The sequence below is a fragment of the Pinus tabuliformis genome, chromosome 5_2, assembly GCF_031772625.1.
Source record: "Pinus tabuliformis cultivar Carrire ecotype Pingquan chromosome 5_2, CPIR1, whole genome shotgun sequence".
Lineage (NCBI taxonomy): Eukaryota > Viridiplantae > Streptophyta > Pinopsida > Pinales > Pinaceae > Pinus > Pinus tabuliformis.
In genome coordinates, this window is record NC_142306.1 from 336,421,700 (window position 1) to 336,440,471 (window position 18,772).

Below are 18,772 nucleotides of genomic sequence, written 5' to 3' on the forward strand. Positions count from 1 at the left end.
TGCTAGCACCATATGACATAGAAACATAAAGAAAACTATAGGAATAGTTCAAAGCTTAATAGGCCAAAAGAACCAAAAGAACAACAGAACCAGAACCATGCTCAATCGTCGGAAGTAATCGACGTTGGATTGCCTGGCCTAGTCCCTGGAGGGGGAGGGGGACGGTAGGTACACTGTAAATGCTGCTCAAAGTGAGCCAACCACGTTTCCATCTTCTCCACCTTTTCAGATAGCAGATTCTGACATCGCCACATCACCCCAATCCTTTCTTGTACATGGCATTGAAAGTAATGCAATTGATTGAGCGTAGCCATGAAAACCTCATGATCTTCCTTTTTGGCCCAATCATAAAATTCCAGACGATCTAAAAGGGATTGAAGCAGACCGCGAGAGATGTTGGAGCTCTTCTTCCTGCTAGTGGCTGCTACATGCCTCGACCAATGAGTCCGACTTTGCACCCCTGATCCAACCTCATGTACCACTCTGCCTTTCATGTCACGGCTAGTTGCGCGACCACCCCACCCTGCTCTCGCACCCCATCTGCCACCACGAGCTCCCGACGACACATGAACCATACCCCCAACAACTCGGCCACCTCACTTAGAACACTAAACACAATTGAGATTCAGGAGGAAATTTAGCACGCTGCCTAGGAGTAGGCACACGAATCGACTCAATTACCATGCAAAATTCACTTAAGCCACTGATAGAGGAGATGAACTTACCACTTGTGTGAGTTGTTCGTGGTGGAGGAGGCGACAACAACGAGACCTCCACCTCTCCTAGATTAACCTAGGGCCTAAGAAACCAAACTAACGAATAAAGCTCGAACCGCAAGCCGCCAACCACCATACTACCACAACAATAAAACATGCTTGAACCTGGATGAACGCCATAAACCAACGTACCTCTCCAGCACTAAAACCTGAGGAGAGTGAATGAGCCTAAGGCTTTGCATGCAACACCGTTAAACCACCCGTACAATAAACGTAATGGAAGGACAGGGAGTCTGCCCTCCTTCCTATATGCCGAATGTACCCTCTCATCGCACACGCGTCCCATTAACCTCAATGTTCGTTACCCCCATCGGGGATGCGTTTTATTTATTATATATATATATATATATATATATATATTTTGTTTTTGTTTGTTTGTTTGTTTTTGTTTTTGTTTGTTTTTTTTTTATAATTAGATTTATTAAAATAAGTCATTTTAAATTGAAAATATAGAGAAATAACTATTATTGATAAAAATTGAAATAACAAAAAAAATCAACATTACAAATTAAATAAACAAGAAACAAAACTAAAACCATAAAATTAGTAAATAATAAAAATGGTAATTACTAAACAACCCATAATAAAACCTCAACCAATCACCTTATAAATAAATAAAATTACATAATAATAAAGAAACAAAAAATGAATTCCCAATATTAAAATATAGATAAGAAACATGAATATTTAATAAAAATAAAATTAATATTCGAAAACTAAATACCAATACCATACCCGACAAAAATAATAAAAAATAATTTTATGAATTTTACTATAATTTCAATAAAATTGTTAAAATTATAAATTGAGTTGCTAAATTTATTTATATATTAAAACATACAATGCCCCGCAATCCCAAGTAAAAAAAATCCATACAAATTTTTACCCAAGAAATCAAAACTTCAATCCATACACACGAACACAACCCCACGCACAGAGCGTCGTTCCCCTATACGTTTACTAAAGTTTCTCCTAATTCACATTTCATGCGACATCCTCTACCGCTTACTCGCATCTCCCTAGGATAAATTAGTCAGTGATTACGGTTTCGAATCTCGCGGCCACCTTTAGCCACTATCCTTTACACTACATATTGGATGGTAGCGGTAGAATTCCAGCCTGAAATCTCTGTCATATAACGGCAACAACTCACCCGGCTTTACTTTTTGTGTTGTTAATTTTAATTTCGACTACTAGTCTTTTTCTGTGGCATTGCTATTGCGTCTGCCCTATATGACGACGCGCCGGCTATTTATCCTCGTTCCGGGAAGCTCCGTTCTTCCATCGAAAACCCTTCGCAGCGAGCTTCCTCCGATCCCCAGAACCTTCTCTGCATAATTCCCGACGCCAGAAAAAGTCCAGAACATCCCCGATCTGGCGATCTGATTTGAAAGCCGCTAAGAATCCGTTTCATTCCCCAATTTGCTTTCAAATTCAAACCCTCGAGTTCATCTAAAGGTACGCTTTCTCCTTCATTACAGAGGTTATTGGCCCTAGTCACTGTAAGTGGAGGATCCAACCACTTACTATTGAGATCTAGAAAATTAATAACGGTTTTTTTTCGTAATTATTTATTTATTATCTTAGGTAGCTTGATGTAATTGACGATTCATACATGTGCAGATGTGGTAAGAAGAACCATTGAAGTTGATTTACAAAATGCAGCCAGATAGGCCTGTTGCACCGGGCAGACCCCCGTCTCAGCAGTATTCTCCGTTTTCAGTCCCAGGTGAGTCCCTCCTCTAGTCCCTGCGTTGCACAGGGTGCTGGAATAATTGAGTTTTTCTAGGTCTTTACATCAATAATTAAAACGAAATTATTATCACCTCTAGCCAAGATCATCATCGCCGAAGACAGGTAAGCCCTTCACCTTGGGTTCCCAAGGACACAGTCAAGTTTAGCGGAATTTTAATGCTAACAGAGCTTGAGAATAAATGAGTTGGGGTACAGACTAAATCGATAGCAAGATGATCAAACTTTGGAGGTGTCCGTTCCATATCTGCAATGGGTTCGATTAAACCCATGTTGCAAACAAGTATAAATATGGATTGACAAATCAGATCAATTTAAGCAGGATGTTTTCTGGGTTTAAAGTTTGTAGCCAATTTCTCTTTGGAGTCCGATAATTGAATTTATCTCTCCTTTTTCTTCAACAACGCAATTCTAAGGGCATACCTGTGGATTACCTTTAAAATCAGCAGCTGGATATTACATTGGCATTCTTTGTCACTGGTTACTCACATCAGAAGATATGGCGTTAAAGGAAATATCTAAGTGGGCACGGTGGACCTATAAAAGTGGATAATTGAAATCAGCAAATTAAGAGACAACTATAGTAAAATGGTGATAGTTATACTAATTGTTTTTTATATAGTTGCCCTTAGTGTGGGGATGATAGAACAATAATGAAGCTTGAAGCTGCATCGAAGAACAGAAACTTGGTTTTCTAACATTACAATGGTGATCCATTGCCACTTTCAGGTGTTGGACAGATTCCAAACACCAGTAGTTGCTGGAATGCCTCTTTAATGTTGCATTGTTATTTGAAGGGCTTTATTCAGTCAACCAGGTGTTATCTGATGAGATATCTAAACTATCTATTTATACCACAAAATAAACTGCTCAACTAAATTTGAGTTCAACTTTAATAAACAGGTTAGTCGTGCAGTGAGATCCAACCACCTTTGCCATGAGAGCTTACTAAAATTCAGTTCAACATTGCAATAAACAGGTGAGTTGTGCAGTGAGATCCGACCACTTTTGGCATGAGAGCTTCTGCTGTGAGTGCAAGCAAATTGGTTTGATGGGTATCTTAAGCTGTGAATATTGATTGGTAGGTGCCAACGGCTATACCAAACACACTCTGTCAAGTATGACAATGCAGGTATCTTGACTCTTAAAATAGGCTAGGAAAGAATGTGGCAAATTTGCACACCTAGTCAGTGTCCCAAGTACCAAACATGGTTACAGGGTCCTCTTGGATGGTTTGTGGTCTGTCATCTAATTGGTACGTTAACAATGAACTGAAGTAGGCAACTCTTTGTATCACATCCAATGCTTATTAAGGAAAGACAATTTTGTTGGAGGTTGGGTGCGACAATGTTTCAATCATGATCATAGGAATCTGCAGTTTTTGATTAGTGTTTTTTCTTGTAAACTTATCGTTTCATGAGATGCTTCAGCACAAATTAAATTTGATCAGTTTTTGCTGTTTTCATATTTTTGGCCTACAAATGTCCAACAAGGCACTAAATTGAGATCAAGATTCTAAAGTGAAGAGCTCTTGAAAGAAAGGTTTTCAGGCGTCAATTGCGTTGGGAACCTTTTTTTGTAGAAATTTCATGGCGGCAGCAGTTGCCTTGGTCAATGTTTTTGCTCTTTTGTATGAGAAACATCAAGTTGTGTTTTCCTATCAATCCTCCTCCACCCAAAAATGTAAAAGCTGAAATTGGCAAAGGAAAAAAAAACCCTAGATCACATTGATCTTGGCAGGGCCCAAACTGCTCTACGCAAAATTACCCAAAATATCTATGGAGGCATCTGCAGGTTTAAATACCACCTTGCCAATGGAAATGATTCATCATCAGCTCCATGAACATCTCTATAATGCAACATATTATCAGCAACTTCTACTAGAAGACATTCTTCTTGGTCCTGAGACTCCTACTAACAGAAATATGGAGGTTACTGAACAAGCATCTATCAGAATGTTATGTAGGACAGGGTTGTAGGATGTGGTTGTGAAATTGTTCAAACCCATGTATTGCCATCAATTTGAGCCTGTCCAAGACTCCAAACTGCAGTAAGCTTATTTACTGTTACTTTTGGTTCTGAAAGTGTTTCTGCAATGCCAGGGGTGCCTTCATGTGATGTGGGGTTCATGATGAAACCCCAACGCTTGTGTATTTGGTTGGACATAAGTGAAATATATACTTCTGTAATTTATATTTCAGATTCAGCCCTAATGCTGAAAATTAACAGAAAATAGATCCAGGGAAAAACCTCAAAGTTGAGTTGAAATTCTGAATTTGCATTGAGAATAGTTTTATTGTAATTTCCACATATGTGTTTGGAGACTATATCCATAATAGCAAAATAGTACAGGCAAAACTGGACTACTCATCTTCCTACTTTCTGTGGAAGTTAAAAGGAACTAACTACGTTGATATACATAAGATTGTTAGGCATATATTCATTTCATTCTGTGCTAAGAATATTCATGCCTTGAAGGCTTTTTGAAAATTCTGCCCTACTGGTGTACAAGTTGTTATCTTCTGGTCTCTGCAAAGAAGCCATGCAAGCTATGATTAGAGGGAATCTCTTAATGGCTTATTGCCTATAACCAAGTCTTGTTGCTACAAAAACACCTCAAATGCTTTTTTGCATGCATAACAGGCAATCTGATTTACATACTGACTTGTGTTTATTTCATAGTGTATATTTCATTCTGCAAATTCGGTTACAATGTACATAGTGTAATTTCATTCCCTTACTAGCATTTACTACTTTAGATTCTGTAATGATATTTTCTCAGTTGCAGGTACCTTTACTCGACTGAAATCCTAAGGCCATTAGGCTTAGTTGGAAATTGGATCATGTATGGGATATGATATGGAATAGTGCAAGCATTCATAATATTACAAAATAATCCACCATATATGACATGATACAAATTGTAATTTCCTCAGGATTATTCAGAGCTCTCTAGGGATTTGCAACACTATATTTAACAACATCAAATAATAAATATATCTAGCTAGAAAGCTGTTGTCCTGGATGGTTTGCTTATGCACTTCAACTTTATTTCTTGCATATTTTATGACAAATTTGGTTCCAGAAATTTCGAGGGGGAGTTGATCATTTAGACTGAGAGTGAGGTAATACTAATCACGAATCCAAAGATCAGATTAAGTGGCAAAGGGCGTTTTGACAAAGCAATATGACAGTGCTGAGATGATGATTATTCATGAATCATGACCATATCATGTCAGTTCTTCCAGCACAACTTGAGGAGGGTTGCTCAAATATTAGCCATATGATAGGCTCAGGCACTACCCTAAATGGTTTATGTATAACGTGTAAGCGGCTAAAGGTGTAACACATTAAATAATATAATGCAATGAATAAAAAATCATATCATGTAATTAAAGAATCATTTTGGCTTAACGGTTATAAATTTAGAACTAACTCCATATGCTATCCATGGAAGTCCATGAATACTAATTGAAAATATTGCCACTATTGCAATGGGTTATGCCCTTATGCTCTTCTGTACTACGTCTCTCTCTCTTTCTCTTGCACTTTCCTGTTAACAACAAATTCTGTCATATAAAGGATGGTTATCCCATTTGTTTATTCCAAGTACAAAAGCTGAGAAACTATTTCTTAAAATAATTGGAGGGATTTAAAGGAATTAGCTATCACTGACAGAGTTTAGGTAATTTATGTCATATATACCCTCAAATAGTGATTGGTGTAGAAGACAAATTAGAAGTGATTCATTATGCAGGACTTCATAAATTTAGTAAATCTAACTGCAAATAAAATGATCAAGTTCAAATAATCAAGCAAATATTTACAAAGCAAATAATCAAGTTGTAAGTTATGACAACTATAGTTCTATGTTACAAAAAGATTGTGTAAGCATCACGTGCTTGAATATGGGATTCTGCTTGTTAAGGAGTATAATAAATGTTCCATTTGTATTTCTTTTTAGATAATATTACTATCATTATTAAATTTCTACTTTTGTGTGTCAATTTACTTTGTTTGAAGTTTTCTTGCTCATTAGGTCCTTATGGTGATCTCAAGCATCTGGTCTTTCCGAATACAAAAAGTGATTTCTTTCCTATGTTAACTTCCTACATGACTCTTAAGACACCTTATATGTTACCTGCCATACTCTTGTTTTCTTGACTGGAAATCTCAATTTGATACAGGTTCAGCATCGGCAACGACATCTCGACCTTTCATGCCAGGTCCAACACAGCCAATGAGGCCAGAGCAACCTCCTAGTCAACCAGTTTATCCCCCAGGAACTTCTGTCCAAGGCTTTTCTGTACACTCAGCATCCTCAACTCCTCAACAGAACTATCCAAGAGCAACACCACCAGTAAGGTCAAATGGGCCTGTTGCACCTTTTCAGCTATCGCCAAATTTACCACCACCAAGGGGAGGCGCTGCATCTTTTGTTTATCCTACACCAGGTGGTCCTGTGATAGGTCAGCCAATGGTGCCTCCATCAGGGTCATCAGCAGTCCAACAGATTGCACCTACTTCAGGTCCACGGCTGCCTCTTTTGTCATCATCTGCCTCTGTACCAATGGCCCCCCCATCACAGGCAGCAAGTTACATGTCACCAGGAGGGAATTTCCCTCCACCGCCAAATCAGTCTTCATCAATGGTTCCTAGTTCTGCATCACCTATGCCACATTCAGTTAATCAACCATATCAAGGTGGACAAGGTGGCCAGGTCCCCTTTTTTGCTCCACGAACGTCATTTCCTAGTCCTCAGCCGGGATTCCTGCACAACAACATTTAACCCAGCAAGGAGGTCCACTAGCATATCCTGGAGCTGTGCCACAACCACCTATGCTGTCTTCCTATATGGATGCTCAGAAAGCGAGAGCACCACCTACATATCCAATGGCAGTACCTCCTGCAGGAGGCATTCAAGGATTGGTTGAGGAGTTCCAGTCATTGTCTGTGGGGTCTGTTCCTGGATCTATGGACACAGGAGTTGATCCTAGTTTGCTACCGCGACCACTGGATGAAGCAGACCTAGAGGGCACATCCTCAAGTTCTATATATGTGTCAAATTGTCTTCCAAGACACCTTCGCTTTACAACTAATGCAATACCAAATTCCCAGTCACTGATGGCTCGATGGCATCTGCCTCTTGGGGCTGTGGTTCATCCTCTTGCAGAAGCTCCGAATGGGGTTAGCCAAGACTCCTTTGTTCTTACAATTTATTTTCTTATGCTTTTATTTCTAAGAATTGTGATCAGCTCTTCTTTGTTTTATCTGAAGGGTACAGATTTATTTGTGGCATTTCTTGGCAGGAGGAGATACCTGTTGTTGATTTTGGCTCCTCTGGAATTGTAAGGTGCAGAAGATGTCGAACTTATGTTAACCCTTATGTTACATTCACCGATGGTGGCCGACGATGGAGGTGCAATGTTTGTTCTCTGCTGAATGATGGTAAACTGTAATACCCGTGTGCTTGCAGCTAGTTGTAAATTTGATGACTGTTTCTACTACCTCTTGTTGATACTAGCTCTCTTTTGATATTAGCTTTATTATAATCTGTCACACTGAAGGCGAAATATGTGCACCCTTCAAAAACAACACAGTGCAAATGGTTCTTTGCCGAATGATGGTAAACTATAATACCCATGCTTGCAGCTAGGTCAAATTCACCTTATGACTGGTTTTTTGGTCTTTTAACCCTCATTTTGCAAAAGTGAATGAGGGGATTGAGCTCTGAGGATATTGGGACCATTTTCCATCGAACAAAGAAGGGAAAATCTGCTGTTTTCATTGCCATTGGTTGAGCAATTGAGTGGGGATTTACTTTGATCTACCATATCCATATTCCCAGACATGTAGAAAAATTTATGCTTGGATTTTATTTGTTTTTCAAGATTTAGTATATGGTTTGCAATATTCATTAGATATTTTGATTACAACATTCTTTAAGTATTGTGTTGATCAGAATTTCACCATGTGTAGTGTGCAGCATGCCATAGGTTTAAAACTTTGGTTAGTGGCCTACAAAATGTCAAAGCCATTAGACCCAATGTGGGAGTTGGTCCATATTGCAAAATCAATCAAATTTCATATGATTAGGAAGAGAGATCAGAGGGAATAAATAAGGGTCGAGGTTGCAAATATAAATGTGTTTCTCAAGGGGTAGGGGAAACCCAATCCTCGGGCACACCTTCCACATTGCCCTTACCATCCTCACCTTTCTTTGTGTTGAGATTATTGTGTGGGACCTTTTATTTGATCAATAATTAAAATGAGGGGTCAACAAGATTGTGGCTAGATATTTTCTATGGAGTGATGTTCTTTTCAACATTGCTAAGAACAACCTATTCTACCATTCTGTTTTGAAACTGTTGTTATTGTTGGATTGGGGTACAAGGGTTCCCTTCCTATAATGACTCGAGAGGGCTGCTCCTTCAAGGAGAAAAGATTGATTGCACTAGGAGATTTGGCTGAGTTTAGGGAATTGTGGGAGATCATAGGATGTACTATTATGTTGGATGATTGGATAGATGGGAAGGGGACAACATATATCAAATCGGTTGATAAAGATGCACTATTACTATGTGAGTTGTCGGGCGGCTTTATTTGGGAGATTGGTTCGCAATATGTTGTCCAAGTTATTATGGAGAATGTTACTAATGTTGTTGTTAATTTGTCGTCCAAGTCTCCCAATTATGTATTTTGCCACTAGCTTCATTTCTCTTTAGTCTTTCCACAATCCTATGTTAGAGTCGCAGAGGATATTTTTTTTGGATAAGTGGAATGCTTGTGTCTAGCACTAAAGGTTCTTTGCTTGGTTGAAGGTGACAATTCTGCAATGGGCTACTCATATGACGCCATGGGTAAGGGTGAAAGAAGTTATCCATTAGTACTATGAGGACAAGGGGGAGGAGGGATTCATTAGACGAGCCTAGATATGGAGTGTGATTGATGAGTGATGCAATGATACTCTCTATTGTCTGATTCATGTAGAGTTACAGAATTAAGTTAGAGATACAGAGTTCTGATGAAATGAGACTATTCCATATACAGTTCTAGTATTTATCCTATTTTGTATTTGCTATTGGCATTCCCACATATAGTAGCAGTGACTTGGTGTCATTGTGTAATGTGACTTAGGTTATAAAATGTTCAAATTAAAATTTCCATTTTTTATAATTTTATTAATTTTAATTTATGCCCATATGCCATCATCCTCTGATTATTTTTGTATTTTTTAGTGGTTTTCGATAATTCAGTGCCAAAATTTTCTGGTATCCAACTTGCATTGAAGCTCATTTCAATCCATTGAATTTTTTTTGTTTGGAAATTTTTCAATTCAGAGGAATGGAAACTGATGAGTTTAGTACTTCTTAGTCCCTGAAGAAAAGTTCATTATTTGTTTTGGGCTTTATGTTGATATTTCCTTCTTTTTCCTTCCTCTGATTATTTAAAAGTTACAGGCCCTTTAGTGCTTTATTATTCAGCTTTCTGGTTTTGAAACCACCAAATTTAAATAATTCCATCTTGGATTTTTTGTGTTTTTGTCCAATCTTTATATATTGAACAACTGCTCCTTTGGATGCAAACAGTTGCAGGAGAATATTTTGCACCATTGGATATAAATGGTAGGCGACGAGATGCAGATGAGCGTCCGGAGCTTTCTAAGGGCAGTGTGGAGTTTGTTGCACCAACTGAGTATATGGTCCGACCTCCAATGCCACCATTATATTTCTTCCTTATTGATGTCTCTCTGTCATCAATTAGAAATGGAATGCTTAAGGTATGATTTAAATGCTTTTTGTTGATTGAATATCTTTTTTGCCTCCAGAACTTGCATATCTTCAGTGTTCACCTTCTCTGTTGTATTTAAGTTCATTTTCCTCCTTTTGGAACAATAAAGGTCTTGATTGTAATGAGTCTTCACCCAAAGGGTTTACATCATGCGTCAAAATGAGAAAGGAGAATCTCTTCCCCCATTGATTTTTCCCTAGTTTTGTTGTGCTTAATTAGCTTAACTAGAAACAAAAGTACTGATTGTTCCCTTATATACAACTACATTGCATTTTTATGGTTTACAACCACATTTACAGTGAGGACTGGACTCATGGTCCACAGAACAAAATTAGTGATATTTTAATCCACCAAAAGCTCAAAATGGGCAAAGGTAAACACAAAATTAGAGAGATTTTTTAGTCTAGTACTCTATTTTTTTGGTGAATCTTGATGGTGCTTCTGGTTGCTTCATATGCTGTGTGTGGATGGCCCTTTCTTTTGTCATGCTGCTTTCGAATCCCCTACTCATCTGCCTGTTGGGCTGCATGCTTTAGCAGTTTTGTCTTTAGGGTTATGATATGCACCTTGATGACATTGTGAGGAATATGGTCTCTTCTCCATTTTCTCTGGTTATACAATTAGCTCTACATGATCCCTCTTAGTCTCCCCAAAGTCATGTTGCTTTCCTGAAAAAGGCGTTTATACAAAAAGCCTGTGAACATCTGTTTCAACTCTAAGTCTAATTCTTCCTATTACAAGGGTCCTGTTATTGTTCCTCAATCTGTTCAACCTTTGGGTTGCGCCCAAATCTTCACCACTTCCCTAGTTTCCGAATTTTCCACAATTTTAAAAATTGTTTCTTAAGTTAAAAGTTCTCTCCAAATTGCTATAGTTGTGCTATTGGAAATCTGTGTTTATGTAAAGAGGTAGAGGTGGCATGCTAGCACCAGGCTTAGCATATCTCCAGATTTAGCTGCTGCTTTTGTTTGGTTGTTTTGCAGAACTAGAAAGTGCAGTTCATGCAGGAGACGCACTATTCGAGGCTAGATTAGTGTTAGGGTTTATCCTTTTAACCTAGGTGCACCACAGGGATGGAGTGCATTGGTTGTAGTTACGTAAACCTTGGTTAGAGCGTTCAAGTTTTGAGCTATCAGTTAATATAATACGGATGCAAGATTGAGAGTTGAGATTTGTGTACTTGCTGTCATATTTCCAGTTTGATGTGTTTGTAGAATCTAGTATTTAGATTTTAACATTTTGATAGGACTTATCAGTTTAAGTTTCCTAGTGTTTAGGGTTTGATTTTTGAACTTTGAAGTTCAAAATCAGCTTAATCATGATCTGAAAGTTAAGTGCTGTGACCTGTAAAGTGCTACAAAAATAGGGAAACTCAAGCAGAGTCAAGCAGAATAAGACTTACTTCGAATTCAGTATGAAGATTATTGAGCAGCAGATCTGAAACACAAGATTTCTTCTCCTCAACCGAACATGCGAGCACTACGACCTCTCTCTTCAGGTCTTCAAAACGCCTTCGCCTTACAGTTCCAGGTTCTTTCGGATGACAGAAACTGTCCTCAGACAGGCGACCCAGTAGGCTTCAATATTAATTCAAAATAAAAACTTACAGAGCTTGAAATATTACAATATCAGATTGAGAAGCACTCAGACCGATGCCTCTCAGTTTTCATTCATCCTCCTTTTATAACTCTCTAAGGAATCTAAATCTATCTAAGACATGACGCAAAAGTGGAAATAATTGAGGGTCCTGTCGGTATTTCTTTCACCGACGGTGTCTACTCAACCTTTCCAGTACAATAATTTAGCTACAACATGTGACCACATTATCACATTGCTAGCTAATTGTACAAAGATTCTACCAGTCTCCTTTCGGACTCCGGTCAGAATCGTAGTCATCAAACTCATCATCACTAGAGGACAATTGTCTTTCAAATGCTTTCTTTTCAAGATTCGCGAGATAGTTGTATTCCACCATCTTTTCGTATTCTTTGTCCCAGCTGAAATCATTCGGATCCTGTGCATCTGGATAGCTGTCTTGGAAAGCCTGGAAAGTAGATTCTTCAATTTTGCCTTTACCTTTGGCATCTGCTTTAGCTTTAGATGTCTGTCCTTGGTCTGAATTTACTTTAATTTTGTGGAGGTTTTGCTGTTGTGGAGTAAACATTACGTCTTGCTTCTCCCACTTGTTAAGAAAGGGTAATGGATTGATATCAATATCTAAAAAGGAATCTTTAAAGACTTTTCGGAACGCTGGAGAAGGCTGAACTGCCAACTCAACACCATCTAGAAGTTCCCATTTGAATATTTGAAACATATTAGTAACCGATTCCACTGAATGTTGCACCCAAGATTTACAGTTTTCATTAATGAATGCTTTAGATTGCCATCCAAGTTCAAAAATTACTGAAGTACAAATTTTATTTGAAATCAACAGACTGATTAGATGAACGACATTAGTATTCCAGTTTCCTGAAATAATGCTGACCGTGATTAACGCAGTGCGGTTAATCATAAAGCGTAAAACCTTGGGTTCTCCTTGAAGTTCATCTAATTGTTGCAACACCTGTCTTTTCTCAGTCAGTTTTAACATCCCAAAATCTTTAAACCAAAGAGCCAGTTGTTTAATTCTCTCAATATTATTACTGGTCTTTATTCCTCCTATAGTTTCTTGACAGAAAACCTGTGAAAATGGATTTGGAGAAAGTTGTTCTCAAAACCGTAAACTCTGATAATCCCAAGGAGATGAGAAAGTCCTTAGGTATTGTAGAGTTCGTTGAACACATTGGGATGTTCTTATCGATGGCTTTTTTCTACAAAATCCTCCTTTGATTTCCCAATCAGCAAAATTTTCAAAAATTTCATATTGAGGGAAAGTATCATTGGGGGCATAATTTTCATCATTTCGCTGTAAAAAGGATGCTTCTAGTTCTTCAAAAATATCAGGAATCCTTAGCGACCGAAGATATCTTTCTAAGTCTGCTTTGATTGGGATGGCTTCTAAATCTAGCATTTGAGCTCCTGTATATATGCTTAAAGCAAAATCCACCCCTCCAATCAATTGATAATAATTTAATGCCTTTAAAATCCAAATCATATTTTCAGTGAATTGGGATGACCACATATCAGTCAAATGTTTAAAATAAATCTTCACCTGCATATTGGGCAAAGGATATATATTAACCAAATCAATATCTAATCCCAAAGATATGCCAACATTCTTTGAAGTCCATGCTTGACATCTTCTAATCCACTGATTTCTTCTCAGTCGCAGACCTACCACTTTCTTAATTTCTTCTGTCAAATGGCTTGCATGATTTTCCAGAATTCTGAACCTCTCAACAAATGTGCTAAAATTGTCATCCTGAGGCCCCTTTCCGGGTAAAATAAAATGACTTTGCAGAGCTGAAACAAAGGCTTTATTCATGTCTCTGGTTAGAGAGTCTGCTAAAAAATTGGAATTGCCGGGTATCCACTCGACATCAAAATCAAATTGTTGGAACCAAATCTGCCAAGAGAGTAACCTTCCTCTAGCAAGTTGTCTTGAAATTTTGGCAGATAAGAAATATTTAAAATTCATAGAATCAGTCCTTATGAGAAATTTCACCGGTGCTAGATATAATTCAAATTTTTGTATTCCATTAAATATTGCTAACGTTTCTTTTTCAGCAATATAATAATTCTTTTGGCTAGGAGAGAATTCACCTGATGCATATGCACAAAGTATTTCTTCTTCCTTTCCATCTTCATTCTTCCTTCGCTCAAAAAGAACAGCTGCCCAGAATTCATCAGAAGCATCTGTTTGTAGAATCAAAAGGCCATTACCTGGTGGTTGAAGCTTGGGAAGCTTTTGACATTTTGATTTGAGTTCCTTAACTGCTGCAGTGGCTTCGGCTGACCATCCTTCTCGAAGATGCTTTCGGATTGGGGCTGTTTTTTCTGACAATCTGGGAATGTATCTGTGCACATAATTCAAGACACCTAAGAATCTTTGAATAGTTTTAGTGTCTTTTAATTCATCTGGAAACTGAGACAGTTTTGTAAGAATATGGGGCTGCATCTGAATTTGTCCATTAACCACATTAATCCCCAAGAAATCTATATTGTCTTGGAATAAAACCATCTTTTTCTCAGACAGGACTATACCATGCTTTTGAACTTCAGTGATAAAAATTTCTAAATGCTTTACATGAGTCTCTAAATCTGGACTATGTACAAGAATATCATCAATATATGTTACAATAAAATCATATTTCCCAAAAATAAAATCCATTCGTCTCTGAAAGAATGCAGGAGCATTTTTTAGACCAAAGGGAACCACCTTCCACTGATAAAAACCTGCAGGACATGTAAATGCAGTTTTGTGTCTATCCTCTTCCTGGATCTGTATTTGGTAGTATCCCGATTTCATGTCGAATTTACTGAATACTCTGCTATGCTGAATTTTCTGCATGATTGTTTCTGGTCTTGGTAGAGGGTAATGAAAACCCTGAGTTATAGCATTCAGAGGTTTATAATTAATTACCATTCTTGGTTTACCTCTGACTATTTCTGAGTGATTTCTAACCAGAAATGCTGAACAAGAATAGTGAGACATACTAGGTTCAATAAGGTTCATACTAAGCAGCTCACTTATTTGTTTTCTGATTTCTTGTTCATCTGCAGGGGTGCATGGGATCAATTTTCCTTTGACTCCATTATCGTGTAGAGTCACTATTTCTTGTTTTGGACTTTCAATGGTCCAAAACTGCTGAGGATTATTTGAACAACTTTCCATCAGTCTTTTATGTATATCAATCTACTCTTCGGACCATTTTGGGTCAATGCAAGCCTTTTGTTTTGACTCCACTCATTTCTCATACAATTGCAGAACCTCTTGCCAATTGTTGGAGTCTTTAATGGGTTTGCGTGCACCTACTTTCTTTTGACTATTCTCATTTCTTGCCTCAGAATTTGCTATGGATAGTCTGGGCACAACAACAACCTTCTTTTTTAAATTAATTATCAGTTTATCTTCACTGATAGTAATTGGTAATACAGAATTGATAAAAGGCATGCCAAGCATTAAACTTGCAGATGGATCAAAATGCTGAATAGCAGAAATTTTAACAATACTCCCCCCAACTTTTAAAGGAATATTATCCACATAGTGTGTTAACTGAACAGATCCTCCAATGGTTTCAGAGACTAGAATGTTTTGTAGTGGCTTCCAAAGAGATTTAAATAGCGAGGGTCGAGCCAAATTATTAGATCCACCAGTATCAATAAAAGCATCTACATTTATCCATTCATGGCGAACTTGGACTTGGACTGGAATGTAGATCAGACTATTGGTTTTGATGATCTTTTTTAATAGAGCATTTTCTTCGACTCTATTAAACGTTGGGACTGGACAACTGGTAGAAGCAGCAATACTCTTTTTATATGGACAAAAAGAATTAAGTTTAGGCAATTTCTGAATTGGCTGCTTACCTATTGGCTTTTCATCAACAGTTGTATCCTGAGAGTCGTCTTCAGAAACATCTATAGTTTCTTCTGTTTCTTCAGTTTCACTGCTGTTAGTCTGATCACTGTAGTGTAGTTCTTCAGAAAAATCACTATCTGTACAAGAAGGGCAAATATTCATTTTCTGTACAACAGGCGGATTGTCTTCTTCATCTGAAGCTTCTGTTAAGATATATACATCAGAAACTTCATCGTTTGACGCAACTAAAGACCAATCATCTTGAAATTCCTCTATATCAACACAGGCTTTTAGCTTGGAGGAGGAATTGTTAGGACATTTTCTAGCAAAGTGGCCTTCCTGCTTGCAAATGAAACAACAATTGTTGTTTCTTGGGTTCTTTCTCTTTTTTAAAAATTTAAATTTTCGGAAAGGCTTCCGGGGATTGGAGACTCTTTTGGGTCTAAATTTTCCATATCTCTTTGATTTCTTCTTCTTTCTAAATGGTGTCCAGGGCAGCATTGTTTTGCAGACCTCTGAACTAGGTGTAATATCATGTGCTTTCTTCTGCCAGCATAGATATTTAACCTTTTCGGTGCATCTAAAGAGAAGATCAACCCAATAGATTTGGTCTATCCTTTTATTCTGAACATCAAGATCTTTCATAATTAGATCTCCTAAATTTCCGGGAAGCTTGGACAAAAATGCAATTTTTTGAGCTATGTCATTGGAAAGATTTGCTTTAAAGACTTTTGCCATAAAATCTTTTCCAAATTGATCAAGATATTTCAAATCTTTTAATTCCATACGGCTTAAGTCTGTAAGCAATTGTTTTTTCTCGTCTACTGGCTCAGGGACAAATTGTGTCTTTAGTAAAAGCTCTAGAGTGGCCAGTCCTGCTTCCATGACAGTCTTCATCCGATGGTCCTATCCACCAATCATATACAATGCCGGCCATTCTTTTCTCTGCTAGGACCATGATAGAAACATTATCTAATTTGGTGGTGACCTGCATTTGATACAGAGCACCAATCCATATCCTGATTGATTCTTCAGGATTGGAAGAATTATCTAAATCAAGAATATACCCACTGGTATTTGCAGCATATAAATCTTCTTCAATGCGTGGGTATTTTGGGACTTCTTTCAAGACATGAGCTTTATTTTGATTATTTATGGAAGGAAGAATAAAAGAAGGAAACTTAGAGGCTGCCTGATCTAGAGTCATGATTTCTTTCTTTGAGGAAAATTGCTTATCAGCTTTATAGGCTTCCCCTTTTACACTAGCCAACTTACTTGAAGGTTTTGAAGTTGACCCCTCTGCACTAGTGGTTGTAAAAGCTCCTCTGAATACTCTACTATACTGAATTTTCTGCATGATTGTTTCTAGTCTTGGTAGAGGGTAATGAAAACCCTGAGTTATAGCATTCAGAGGTTTATAATTAATTACCATTCTTGGTTTACCTCTGACTACTTTTGAGTGATTTATAACCAGAAACGCTGAACAAGAATAGTGAGACATACTAGGTTCAATAAGGTTCATACTAAGCAGCTCACTTATTTGTTTTCTGATTTCTTGTTCATCTGCAGGGGTGCATGGGATCAATTTTCCTTTGAATCCATTATTGTGTAGAGTCACTATTTCTTGTTTTGGACTTTCAACGATCCAAAACTGCTGAGGATTATTTGAACAACTTTCCATCAGTCTTTTATGTATATCAATTTGCTCTTCAGACCATTTTGGGTCAATGCAAGCCTTTTGTTTTGACTCCACTCGTTTCTCATATAATTGCAGAACCTCTTGCCAATTGTTGGAGTCTTTAATGGGTTTGCGTGCACCTACTTTCTTTTGACTATTCTCATTTCTTGCCTCAGAATTTGCTATGGATAGTCTGGGCACAACAATAACCTTCTTTTTTAAATTAATTATCAGTTTATCTTCACTGATAGTAACTGGTAATACATAATTGATAAAAGGCATATAATGACCGAGGGAGAAAGCCATAAACACATCATAAATAGGCCACTTGGTGAGAGCAAGTGGTTAGATCAAGATGTTGTGGAAATCAATGCACGTTAGGAGGAGTGTCTTTGTCCTTGGGGGGAAAGCTCCATCCTTCAGTTGCAAGCATATGATTGACCACTATGGGCTCACATTTATTGTTTCCTTGTTTGGGCCCTTTAGGACGTTCTGATTGTGAAATGGCCAAAGGAATAGTTGGAAGCTTATCAAATCAAGGGACCTCTAGGGTTCTTTTTAGGGTCTAGCTCCTTCACCTCTCACAATGCTGGCTAGTAGCTATACTTACTGTATGTTGTTGGTTGCTTGAAGCTCTAGAATGTGAATAATGAGTAAGAGAGTGGCCTTAGGCAACACTCTGCTCATTGTATTGACCTATACAGTGCACTAGTCTAGTACTCCATTAGCTTGTGCATGTAGGCTACCTCCATCTCCACTTCCCATTTTTGCATTTGGATTATTTGAAAGAAATGGGCACATAGTAGAGTTCTCACCAAGTAAAATCTTTTCTTTGTTGTGCAATGGTGAATATACAATCATTTCTCATTTTCCAAATTCGTTATAAAATATCAACTCTAATCTAGTCCTATGTTGTGAAAATCCATGGCGCAAGGGAGAGAATCTCCTAACTAGGTGACCTTCAAGGTAAAATGACAGCTTGTATGCCATTTCCAAGGAGATTGAACATGTTTACAATACTAGAACAAGTGTTTTGGGCCAGTTGTGATACACAATAGTGCTATAGTATACCTAGGTATTTCAAGTATTGCCCTACCAGCAAAACTCCATGAATGACCTGTTGGAAAATCAAAGATATTATATTAGGGTTTGATTCTCCTTTCTTGATAATTACTTGTGAGTATGTTGTCTTTTTTTTTACTTCTTTATTATCTTATTTTCTTCAAGCAATTATACATACATGAAGATCACAAAACAAGAGACACAAGATATAGGCATATGCGAGGGAAAAACCCCCCTCAAGGGGAAAACCCA

The 18,772-nt window shown here is 37.7% G+C and overlaps 1 protein-coding gene across 1 annotated transcript in view; it reads left to right on the forward strand.

Annotated features, from left to right (window-relative positions):
- Positions 1-1,739: 1,739 nt before the first annotated feature.
- LOC149158853 (protein transport protein SEC24 A-like) overlaps positions 1,740-18,772 on the forward strand; it is a 51,379-nt gene continuing 34,346 nt past the window's right edge. Inside the window, 6 exon segments of the mRNA XM_089436335.1 lie at positions 1,740-2,234; positions 2,400-2,505; positions 6,716-7,288; positions 7,291-7,715; positions 7,838-7,976; positions 10,118-10,308. Coding sequence (XP_089292461.1) covers positions 2,436-2,505; positions 6,716-7,288; positions 7,291-7,715; positions 7,838-7,976; positions 10,118-10,308 — 1,398 coding nt within the window. The 5' untranslated portion in view covers positions 1,740-2,234; positions 2,400-2,435.